At 39.9% G+C, this 12,385-nt stretch overlaps 1 protein-coding gene across 1 annotated transcript in view; it reads left to right on the top strand.

The window, feature by feature from the left end:
- LOC107318451 (alpha-2-macroglobulin) overlaps window positions 1-12,385 on the top strand; it is a 34,559-nt gene that overhangs the window by 9,717 nt on the left and 12,457 nt on the right. The window contains exons 7-17 of the mRNA XM_015872263.3: window positions 3,623-3,707; window positions 4,439-4,562; window positions 5,164-5,278; window positions 5,414-5,523; window positions 5,927-6,088; window positions 6,386-6,613; window positions 8,238-8,301; window positions 9,517-9,659; window positions 10,007-10,156; window positions 10,355-10,525; window positions 11,179-11,278. Of these exons, the coding sequence (XP_015727749.2) occupies window positions 3,623-3,707; window positions 4,439-4,562; window positions 5,164-5,278; window positions 5,414-5,523; window positions 5,927-6,088; window positions 6,386-6,613; window positions 8,238-8,301; window positions 9,517-9,659; window positions 10,007-10,156; window positions 10,355-10,525; window positions 11,179-11,278 (1,452 nt within the window). The remainder of the gene's footprint in view (window positions 1-3,622; window positions 3,708-4,438; window positions 4,563-5,163; window positions 5,279-5,413; window positions 5,524-5,926; window positions 6,089-6,385; window positions 6,614-8,237; window positions 8,302-9,516; window positions 9,660-10,006; window positions 10,157-10,354; window positions 10,526-11,178; window positions 11,279-12,385) is intronic.

Below are 12,385 nucleotides of genomic sequence, written 5' to 3'. Positions count from 1 at the left end.
ACATAGGCAATGGAATTTAGAGGGGCTGATACAGAAGGATGTTGCTCAGTTTATGGTTTTGCAAATCCAACCCCAAGCTTGCATTTTTAGGCATGTAGTTTGCTGCAAGTAGTGCTAGATGCAAAGAAAGCAATGATAGCATGATCCTGGCTCACAATCTCTGCATCAGTTCTGTTTCTCTACCTGCAGCCCTTTCTTTTTCCTTTTCTTCTTTTTTTCTGGAAAAGTTTAGAAACTGGTTGGTTGGGAATGAACCATAGCACCCCAATTCAAAGAATAAAACTCAAGAAATGTTATAAGAAAATGAAAGTGGGCTGGTAGTGGAGACTGAATAAAAAGCAGTGGTGCTGTTTGGGTTACCTACTCTAACCTCCAGCTCTGTTATGTGTAAATGTGTCTCTGCCTAGCCTGTGTGTATTTGAGGAGCCTCTTGGCCTGTGCTCCATGCTGGTTCTCCCTGGGGCTCACCTGGCTATAAACATCTTGATTCACCCAGTGCATTGCTCAGAACTCACGGTTTCTGGAAAACAAAGGCTGCAGATCCAAAGAAGACTGTAACTGAAGTGCTTAAGATCTGTTTTATTTGGGTCACAGTTAGGCACTGAAGGAATGATCAAAATAGAAACTGGATTATAGTCTCCACCCTGTCATTATGATGGGTGGGCTGTGCCTCCTCCCACAACATTTATCCCTTTCCTAGCCTCATGGTAAACTAGTTCTTCTTTTATTTGTTCTTTAGCCTCATTCACATGAATCTCCCATTTAGCTAACTCTTTCACATCTCACACTGAGACTTTTGAGGAGTGTTGAAACACTGAGCTGAGGAAGTGTGCAATCTCCCTTTTCTTATTTCCTCACAACAGACAAAACTTAACCACTTCAGGTACAAAGCCCAGAAGCAGGTCACTATATGCCGCACAGTTCTGGGCTTGAGTAGCTGAGAGACATAGTGTTGCAGGATGTAGTCTGAGAAAGGAGATATGTAAGGTAGAATAATACAAAAGACAGTAATAATTCAAGAAAGATGGTGATAGGTATTCAAAAGGTTATCTATAGGAAAAACTCACCAATAGATATGCCTTCAGTGTGCCTGGAAAATGCTGAGGCTGGCTATCCAGTCTCCACAAAGGAGCAATCTAAAAGAGATGCTGCCTTACTGCTGGTAAGCCCTTAAATGAAGTCTAGGGGAGGTGGAGTCCAGCTCCACCCTTTCCAGGAGCACAGCTGAATTACCCTCACCTGTGCCCACAGCTGACCTGACACTTGCCTCAGCTGATTAATCAGAGGTTCAGGCTGTGGTTACCAGTTCCCCATACACTCCACCCCTTCTCAGCATGAACCAATGATTAGGTGAGCTTTTCCTTATTACAGATATCCAACACAATGCTTATACATTTTCCCATCACAATATACATTGACATAATTTAAGTGATGATTTGATGAAGGTTCACAGTCTTCCCTGTGCCAGTGCTTGATAGGTGTCACTGGAGACAAGCCATCATGAGGTGCAAGTTTATCTGCATTTCATCAGTCCCAAACAAATCATCCTCTGGTAGTCCTAGAGGCTCAGAGACACAGGGAGAATAGTACAAATGTTTCAAAGGTACTAGGAGGGGAAGGTCTGCCTTCCAAGGCAAGATACAGGCCATATTCTTATCTTGGGTCAATACTTCAGCTTGTATCGGATTATGCCCCGGCCACCAATACCATACCCTTTGGCCAGATATCTGTGGTAGTATAATTATATCTGGCACCAAAGGAGGCGTCTTAATCTGCCATAGGGACATGGTAGGTGTCCCTTTGGCAATGAAGATCAGAGTATTGACCACAATGTCAGTAGGCCACATACCTATCATTGAGGGGGATACTGAACCTCTCACCTCCAATAATTTCCCTGAAGGTGCAAGTAGGCCACACCACTTAGGTCCTACCTGCACCTTCCAGGGCCAATTTATTTTATGGATTCCTGGTTCCAAATTCTCAGGGGCAGGGAGCAGAAGATTATTTTCATTACCAACTGGGGGTTTTACCTGATTATAAGTACCCATAATTTGGATCCTAAGCGGGGAGGCCTATATCATCTGTAGCATTTTTAGAGCACTGGGTCTGCCATCTTGAGGCCTTTCATTTAGGTCCCTCAGGGTTTCATATAGTCTTTTTGTCCACCCCTGCAGGGACTGGGAGTCTGTCTTCAGGGCAGCCTTGGGAATACCATTATAACGTTCAATAAGGCCTGCCCCTGTTGAATTATATGGCAGGTAGAATCACCATTCAATGTTGTTCTCTTCCACCCAACGCTGTATTGTTGCACCAGTGAAATGAGTCCCTTGGTCGCTCTCAATCACTTGAGGTGTCCCATAGGCAGACATCAATTTAGTAAGTGCCTTGATGGTATATGCCTGATTTGCTTTTGGCACCAGATAGACCTGCAGTAGCCCGCTTACAGTATCAATGCAGGTCAGGGCATATCTCGCCCCCTCAGACTGAGGGAGGTGCCCAATGTACTCGTCCTGCCATCTTTGGAGAGGACTGTATCCTCTAGCAATATGGGCTGTTGTTTTGGACAATGGTCTCAGTCTCATCTTCAAGCAAGCATTGCAATCTTGACATGCTTGGGCAATATCAGATAGTTGTACAGGCAGCCCCCATGTTTTAGCAGCTGCCCACATTATCTTTTGTCCAGCATGTCATAGTTTCTGATGTAACCAAAGGGCAATATTCTTAGACTGCAAATTCTCAATCCATCGAATTCAGGCCAGTGTGCCAGCTTCATCATTTCCTGGTGACTGCAGGGGTTGATGACCAGAGACATGGTAGACACATACTGTCCTACGTTTGACTGCATTCCATATGTCTAACCACATATCCTTACCTCAAATTGGTTGGGTGTGGATAGTCCATTCCTGGGTAGCCCACTGCATAATCTTCTAAGAGGACCTCTAAGGAGGATCTTCTAAGTCAGCCTTAATAATTTCATTCTCTGATTCAACCATATTTGTTGCTTCAGGTATCTGGTCATCATTTGAGATGTTACAAATTTGGGGCTTTGGGGAGTAAAATGATTTTCTTTTCTCTATTAACAGACTAAGCTCATGGTCTAGTTTTTCAGTTTGAGCTTTTAATAATTGATTCTCATGCTCAATAGTATTTGACCTGATTTCTGCCTGATTTAAGACAGTCAATAGAGGCCACACCACTGTGGATGCAGCCAATTGTCTTTCTTTAGTAGTTAACATATCCTTATACAGACCTTGAAATTATTCAGCTAGGCAGAACAGAGAGATATTATCTGCCACTCCTAATGGGCCCCACTGCTCAATGATAGTAGCAATTTGAAAATAAGGGGATGTAGGCAAATCTGAGTGATTTATATCACAGTCTGGTGCCAATAGCGAGTATGTGCTGCAAATGAGGGAAGGTAGAGGCTACAACCCTCACTCTCCCTAATTCCCTTTAAAAACAAATGGTGGTAAAGTCTACAGAAACATAGGAAGGGGGTAGCAGAGTGATACTGAAGACCACTGGTCATTCATATTAATCTGATTCTGGCTCTATGTTTGGGTTTCTGTGCAGTACACAGCTCTTCACTCCTCTCATATCAGATTTTCTGTCTCCCATCTAGTGCTGCCCAAGTATGAGGTCCTGGTGAAGCTGCCCAAGATGATCACTATTGAGGATAAGGAACTTCCAGTGTCCGTCTGTGGTCTGTGAGTCAAAGAGCTGGAGTAAATCTGTCTCATACATCATTCAGACCTCCTTTCCACTAAGCACAACGCCCCTACCCTCAAAGCTAACAAACAACAACACCAAAAAACACAAGACCACCCAAAAAAGGGAAGGTTTTTCATGCTTTTTAATCTTTAATCTTGTGTGGGCAGGTTCTACCCTATATGTTCTGAGGCTGCTACTTGACCTTAATAGTTCCTTGCAGGATAATGTCTAACCAATCAGCAATTCTCTCTTCTTAGTTTATTCTACATTTTCTCTTTCTGTCTTCACATCTCATCAGTTAGAGTTTCTCTGCCATTCCAGTACTTGGGGATGTCAGATCTGATATCACTTAAGCAAGCTGTGTAAAATCAGTGTTGTAGTTTGTAACTTATACATTGTTCTACTTGAGACCCTGCTCACCTGCCTGTTTCTTCACTGAACCCTTAACTGTTTGTGATACAAGGATACTCCCAACTGACATAATGTTATGCAATATTTTTCTACATTGCCATGGAGACCTCCCACCTAGATCAGATTCTAGTGTAAGAATCTCACCATTATAATGATGGAAACATACTCACTAGAATGATTAGAGAGTATCAGATTGGGCTTTTAGAAGAAATACTACTAAGTAATCCACATTAAGTTCTTAAGGATGTATGTCTGAATGTGACTCTGACTGCCTGTCTCATCTTCTAGTATATTGTTTAACACTTTGTGATTATAGTTACACCTATGGAAAACCAGTCCCTGGTTTGGTGAGTGTCCAAGTGTGCCGGAAATTTTCCCATTCTGCTTCACACTGTTATGGAAAAGAAGGAGAAGCTGTATGTGAAGAATTCACCAGGCGGGTGAGCTACAAGATTAAAATGTAGGAGTCTTTCTTATGAGTAATGGGCTGTGTTGTTTAAGTTAAGAGGGCAAATCTGTGACTGTTGGTAAATGGTAGGACATCAGTAATAAAACGATCCAGGAAAAAAGTAGGTGTTCTCAGGGGAAAACATTCTTAAGATATCAGTCATTAAACTGGAAATGAAGAAAATCCCGGAGCTGAAATCCTGACCCCAGTGAAATTAGCAACCAGCTAGCAGCTGTGAGGTCTCGGGTATTTTCCACCAAACTAAGAAAGAACATTTGAAAGAATGTCGTAACTGTGGGAAAGATTGGCAGGGAGAAAAGAGCAGAGAGAATGAGAAGAAAAGAAGGCAATATAATATCTGGGTCAAACACAGAAGGGAGAAAGTACAAAAGTGTAGAGAGTAAAGACAATGAAAGAAACAGGAAGACAAACAAAACTGAGGTAGAAGACTTAATAAGGAGAGCTCAGCATAGCTGGAGAACTAAGCATTAAGAACATAAATCTTAGGTTACATGAACAGAAATTAAGCATGTTGTATTGAGAGTTTCTTCTTCAAGACACTAAATTTGTTTCTATTTTCTCTCCTTACTTAGGCAGATGCTCGCGGGTGTGTTTCTACTGTCGTAAAGACCAAGTTATTTCAGCTCCGGCGCAGGGGATATGAAATGAGCATTGAGGTGCAAGGCAAGATCACAGAAGATGGTACAGGTATGTGTCACATGGAAGTGGGAAATTAATGGTAGGCCACAAGAGGAGGGCTTGGCAGAGGTGAGAAAGGTAGAATGACATGTCTAAAAATGTTAAAGTTTGTTGATAATTGTTCTGTTCTGTGCTCTCTCTCAGGAATAATTGTGACTGGAACAGGCTCCTGTGAAATCACATCCATCATGAGCAGAGTTAGCTTTGACCTGTTGGACTCTCATTACAGACCAGGGATCCCACTCTTTGGGAGGGTAGGTAACTTCTGAGACCTTGGAAAGTGTACTGTCACAGGAAACTCACTGGTTGTCAATGGTTTACAGACCGGTTCAGCCCAGAACTGTAACTAATGGGGTGGGGAGACCCACAGCCTGGGAAAGGGAAAGGGTAGGAAGATAGCCCTAAAAACAAAACAGGCTAAGAAACTCAAGGGGCTAATAGGTGAGTTCTATGTGACGATTAGATTGCTTTGCTGATGAAGATCTGCTGCCTCAAACAACTTACAACTCCCCATGCACATTTCCACATCCTTCTATTTTCTTCTTCTTCATAAGAAACATCCAGCCTGGCAAGGAAGAAGAGAGGGAAGGGTTTTTAGAACTCAGAAATGTTTTCTGTTTCTAGTTTAAAATCTGAAGTTTGTTTTTGCTTTACTAGGTGAAGCTGGTAGATGGTAACGATGCTCCCATTGCCAATGAAACTATCAAGATTTCTGTAAATGGAGACACATACAAAGGCAATTACACTACAGATGAGCAGGGACAATCCTGGTTTTCCATCAGTACTACTGCATTCACAGAAGCCTCCCTGGAAATCCGAGTGAGTGGCAGAACAGGGCAGGGGGTCTCAGATAAGCCTGTGTCTTTTTTGTTCAGCAGAGAAACTATGATTCCATAAGTCATCAGCCTTTCTTCCTAAAAGGAGATGAAGCAAGTTTTTTATGGCAGGTCACCTCTTTTCTCTGTCTCCTGTGCATGTCTTTCTATGTCTCTTTTTCTTTACCTTCATCTAAGAATGAGAAATACAGAACATAGCCAGAGTTTGCCCATTTGTACATTTATGTGACTTGTTACCTGCTTTTAAGTCAACTGTGAACTTTTTATTCTTCTTTATCAGGCTGAATATAAACCTGAACTGAACTGTTATGACAGTGACTGGATCACGCCTTCATATGAGCATGCCATACGTAGAATAAGCCGGTTTTATTCCCCCAGTAAGAGCTTCCTCAAAATTGAGCCCAAGTCGGAGATGTTACGTTGTGGCTCCTCTGCAGAGATCCAGGTGCACTATATCTTCACACCAGAGGCCATTAAACAGCAGAGGAAAATTGTCATTTACTATTTGGTAAGAATCGTTTGCGGTTATTTTGATCCATGTCCATAGTAACTACACAGTTGCTATGTGATTAGTTCTTAACCAGTTAAGGTGGAGGGAGGCTGAAACTGAAGGTATGACGAGTAGCAGTTGGACTTAAATACATTTCCATAATGTTTTCCATGTTGTCTTCTGTGTCCTGATTTGGGTAGATTGTGTTTGATCAAGAACAGAAGAGAGAAAATATTGATGTGCAGAATATTGTCAAGATTCTCATTTCTTAATACTCTTTTACCCCATTCCACTTTCTGGTTCCCACATGGTTACAGCTCAGGGACTAGCATTCTAAAAGAAGATGAAAGATGAACTGGAAACCTATTTCCTTCTCAGTCATTTGCTGCATATCTGACCACTGAAACTAAAGTAAGACATCTTGATGCAGAATTGGAAAAGCTTGATAAATTTAGAGCTTTTCTTTTCCATAAATTAAATAGTGATGGAACATTCAGGATACCAAAGCAACTGGAATAAACTGTAACAAACTTGCATTGAGAGCCATCATTTGATTCAGTCCTGAGGGCAGAGAAGATAAACTAATTCAGCTGTGACTGAACAATGGTCCATGATTTTTGCATGGGAAAAGAGAAAGAATCAAATTCAAATAGTATTTTTTTCTTCCTAATTTTTTTTCCCTGGCTATTTCATTAAGTGATACTAACAGAAGAGATGAAATTTCTTCTAGCTGTGCTGATCTAGAAGAAATCAGGGGAACAAACACTTCTGTTCTGATGGATTGTAAAAAAACATCTGGGGGAGTTATAAGGGCTTATCTCAGTGAGATTACAGGAAAGAGAATTGAAAGCTGTGGTAGTCATATCCATGTGATTGTCTTCAAGACTGTTAACCATAAATTGAAACATAGGATTCCTGTTTATCCTAGTAGCTTAGGAAAGATGATGTTAATTATACAGCAGGTGAACAGGCAGGCAACTTACATTTTATAGGTGTATAAGCCACACCTTGAAATTAACGTACAGTGGTATGACATAGATATCCCACATGGAGAATGGAATTATGCAGTAATTGTATAAAGAGCATTTTGGGTTGTAACAAGGAAACTATTCTTCAAAATGAGAAAATTACAGGCAGCATTCAGGATGTTGTTTAAGACCTGGCTTCAGGTACTTTATTCAAGTACTTGTTGTTTACAGCCTGCTTTCTTCTATTCAAACTCTGTGTGAGTTATGGAAATAATCCTGATTCAGTTTTTCTCCATTCTGTTTCACACAGCAAGTGAGAGTAAAGTGAGGACAATCTTTGATCATCAGTCTTTTCAAAAAGGTTAGAAAAGTGTGTTATCAACCAACAAACCTCTGTGAATTCAAGGCAAAGTGCATTTAAAACTGAAATATATGTGTAATGTATACAAAAGGGAAACTGACTCTGACTAATGAGGAAACACCGGTTTTTCAAGGAGGGAACATTTCTGGCTTAAAAAACTTAGTAAATCTGAGTCTGACTCTTGTTTAGCATCCTCTTTGCTCACAGTTGTTACTGATATTCATACTCACAAATCCTACAGCCTACCCAGTGAATATTCATTTTTCTTCATCACCACCAGCAGTGATTATAGGAATCTTTTTCTGTTACATAGGTGATGGCCAAGGGCAGAATTATGTTAGCAGACACCTATGACCTGACTGTGGATCCTGGAAATGGTGAGCAGAAATATGAATTTTTAGCACCTGCTATGAGATGGAGGATAGGAGGATAAAGAGAAATCATTTCAGTTCAAACATTTTTTACAAAATTGAAGAACATTATGACATTTTAAAAGAATTAAGTATTTTGAATTGGTTTTGTTTTGTCCAAATTCTTCCTGTTGCTGTGCTTTAGACCAAAATGTTTCAAAGATATACAGAAAATACACAGGTATTTTTTTTCTCAAACCAATGCTTTCCTGCTGATCAGTGTAATCAATTCTTACTGTGAGCATAATGTTGTAAGATCCACAGGTGAGTGGGAAGATGTGTCTCCTATTCCTTCTTTCTCTCATTCTTATTTATCTTTGGGGATGTTATTTCTCAATTATAAACATGAAAACGTATGTATGTATGCTCCAACGAGTGCACATAATTTTGTATGCATAAATGTCTATGGATTACACATTTGAGTGATTGAGACTGTCGGTGTTGTATCTTTAAAAGTCTTTTGACCAGGGAAACCATTTTGGAAGTCTATGAGGATTTGCACTACAGTGGGAATAAACTGTATGCAGAACTAAAAGATCTTGGTTGGTACAAGATGTGATGTTGTGGGAGAGTGTTTGAAAATTCTGCTTCCCCACTAGTTGTAGTAACTAAACTAACACCAAGAGATTTTCTATCACCTATATACAAACTGTGAAATGAAACTCAGACCCGGCTAGAAAGATCCTTTCAATATAAAGGAGCATTTCCCACTGTAGCTGGGGTGATAGTTTGGTATTGCAGGTAAATACTAGCTTAGGAATAACTTTGTGGAATTTTTCTTTCAGTCATGCTGCAGCCTTGACTCTGCCACTCACTACAACTCTTCCTAATTTCTGTGTTTGATCTTTTTGTGTCACCTATTGTTTTGTAGACTGCAGGAAATCTTGGAGCTTGAGGAATTAAGGGGTTAGGAACACTGGAAGGTAATGCCGGATGATAGCTGGGGAGGATCCAGAGGGCATGTTGAGGCCCACCAAACATCTCATTTGGCTATTATGTAATCACTATCACAGAGTGAATGCAGATATCTTCAGCAATAAGCATAGACTTAAGTCATATTAGTATTCATGCTCCTAACTAAAATTGTTCAACACAAGTAAACTTGACTTCTTTATATCGAGAAGACAAATATACAGGCTGGAACATCTTGTTATATAGCTTAGTGCTTCTTCTTTCTTGTAGCTTATGGGATATTCCAGTTGATCTTACCTGTTGAGGTGACAATTGCTCCCCTGGCACAGATGCTTGTGTATACCACTTCACCCAGTGGAGAAGTCATTGCTAGTACAGCAGAATTCCAGGTTGAAAGTTGCCTTCCCAATAAAGTAAGTAAAATCAGGATTTCTGTTTGTCTCATGGCCATAAGTTCAGTAATATTTTCCATCATAGAGGCAGAATTCATAATGGACTCATGAACTGATTTCATCAGACACTGACTGAGGTATAGGAACTAATATTCAGAAGAGGTTACAAAGCCATGACTACAAAAGTGGAGGAAAACATAATAAGACAATCACGGGTCATTATGAATGACACTGGTAGAAGCTGAATATATTAGAAGAGTTGTAGAGCATTAGCAGAACTCAGTTCACAAAACTAGATATTTCAGTATCAAAGAGCGTGTAACAGCATCTGGAAAACTGGCTGCTTTAACCTACTTCTGGGGTTGCAGGTCAGCTTGAGTTTTGTACCCAAGGAAGATCTTCCTGCCTCCAACACAAGCCTGAAACTCCATTCCTCACCAAGGTCCCTGTGTGCCCTCCGTGCTGTAGACAGGAGCGTTCTCCTCATGAAGCCTGAAAATGAGCTCTCGCTCAGCTCTGTAAGTCTTTGCTATTTCTAGTAGTAAATAATACAAAAATTAACTAGGTACTTATTAACACCAGGATGGACATGAGGCCATGTATTTTTATATCTGCATTCACCATAACTGGATTTAGTAGCCTAAAGGCTATTAGTTTCTGTGTCCCTGTGAGTGCTAACTTGCCACGTTTTTACCTGGTTGTTTGCATTTTCCAAGGTGTATGACCTTCTCCCACTCAAGGAACTCCGGGGCTATAGCTTCAATGACTACTACTTGGAAGAAGAAGATGTAAACCCCTGTGTGTCACTTGACAACATATTACTAAATGGATTCACCTATATACCCATTTCTCCTGATGGTGAAGGTGACGCTTATGACATTCTCAAAGTAGGTACCAGACTGATTTTTCTTCTTTATTCCTTTCTAGAGTAGATCTTTTTGAATAAAGTCTGCTGTGAGCTTGCTAATCTGCAATAGCCAGGCCCAGTCCCTGCCTCTGTATAGCCCATTCCTACTACCGAAGTGCTCCTCTGAGCCATTAAAACCTTGAGGGATCTCCTCAATGATTGTGCAGAAGCCTGTGAATAGGCTTAAATAAGGAAACAGTCATGAATAGTGGCCTAATAACAGAAATCCTTTCCTCAGTCATACAGGTTCTCTATCTGGTGTAGATAGTGGTTTAATAAAGTTCCAGTTACTGTAATAACCTACAAAAATACCCATCTAAAGAGTCCTGCATGTAATTTTTTTGGGTACTTTCAATACAATGTTTTTCACACATCATTTCACCAAGACAGATATACCCAAGGCAGACCATGGTCTTATAATCTTTTCATCTAATCATGTCAGGATTTAGCCTTGGGAAGAAAATATCACGATGAAACTTCAATAATGTGGGCTGAACCAGCCTACTTAGCATCTATATGCGAACCGTTACTGTTCTGACCAATTGTAGATACATCTATGTTTGACATATTATAAATAGTTTAATTTCAAAAGCCTATTTGCTTCTTTATTGCTTTCTTCTTTTTGTTTAACAGCTGCTGGGCTTAAAAGTCTTCACTAGCAACAAGATACATAAGCCTGAAGTCTGCCAACATCACACAGCACTTATGATGGAAAGGAGTTACAGTGGTTCTAGTAAGTAGACCTGTTTTATTTTATCTCCAGACAACTACCTAAAATTTGCCATCATGCTTCTTTCTTCTCCTCTACTTCTTTGAATATTAATTACACTAGAACAATCAAATTCCACACTAAGATATGTCAGCTTAATTCAGGATCATTTCCTTCTGGATTCAGTCCTGAAATACGAAACTGATACACCTTATCCTCACCTAAACAGATATGTCTGGTTAAGACTTTGTATTGTAGGGACATGCTTTACAGCAACGATCCCATAGAAACTAACTAAGACCATCCATGTATGCTGGATGGACTGCCAAGAATGAAGTGTAGGCTTTGTTCCACCAAATCAGGGTTCACCTATAGAAATATAAACAATGACAGTCTCTACTTCTAGGTAGTTACATTCCAATAATAACTAGGGAAATAACTGTGACAAAATTAGGCCAAGGTGATGAGGAGGTGATATGAATTTGTGGGCTGATATGTTGCGCTGAGGGTGGGAAAACTTTATTCTGTTTTCAGTACACCCATTAATATGATTTTAAGAGTCTGTGTAGGTCATTTCACTTCTTTGCAGCTTCAGTGATTGCAAAGACAGAAAAAAACATATTACTTTTTTTCCTAAGTGACTGTTTTTTTACATTTTCCCTAAATAACTAGGTTGTAATTTTTTTATTGTTGTATTTATTTATTCTTCTTTTTTTTTTTTTTTTTTTTTTTTTTTTGTGGTACATTAGTTCAACTACTAATACAAATTCTTCGGTCTCAAGGAATCTTCTAGTCATAACAGACCTGATCCTCTCATTTGAAATGCCAGATCTGTCTTCAGAGTATGGCCTAAAACTACTGTGCACTAGGATAGGAAATAAAGTTTTCTGAGACCAATGGAAAGCATTTCATAAGGCACAGCACTATGAAACACAGTCAGAATTAGTCTCCCTACTCTGGAACTACTTATTTCCTTGTACCTTGAGATGTAAATATTCAGCTCACAAGAATTTTAGATGGGGAAGGGAAGGATAACTGTAACTGCAGTTTCTGGCCATGTATAAATACAATTCACTAAATGAAATTTTATAAAGTATATGCAACTATAATATCTGGAGGCAGTGAGTTCCA

Source organism: Coturnix japonica, chromosome 1 (genome assembly GCF_054131305.1).
Source record: "Coturnix japonica strain WE chromosome 1, WE-NBRP24, whole genome shotgun sequence".
Classification (NCBI taxonomy): Eukaryota; Metazoa; Chordata; class Aves; order Galliformes; family Phasianidae; genus Coturnix; species Coturnix japonica.
This window is presented reverse-complemented; position numbering and strand designations above follow the sequence as displayed.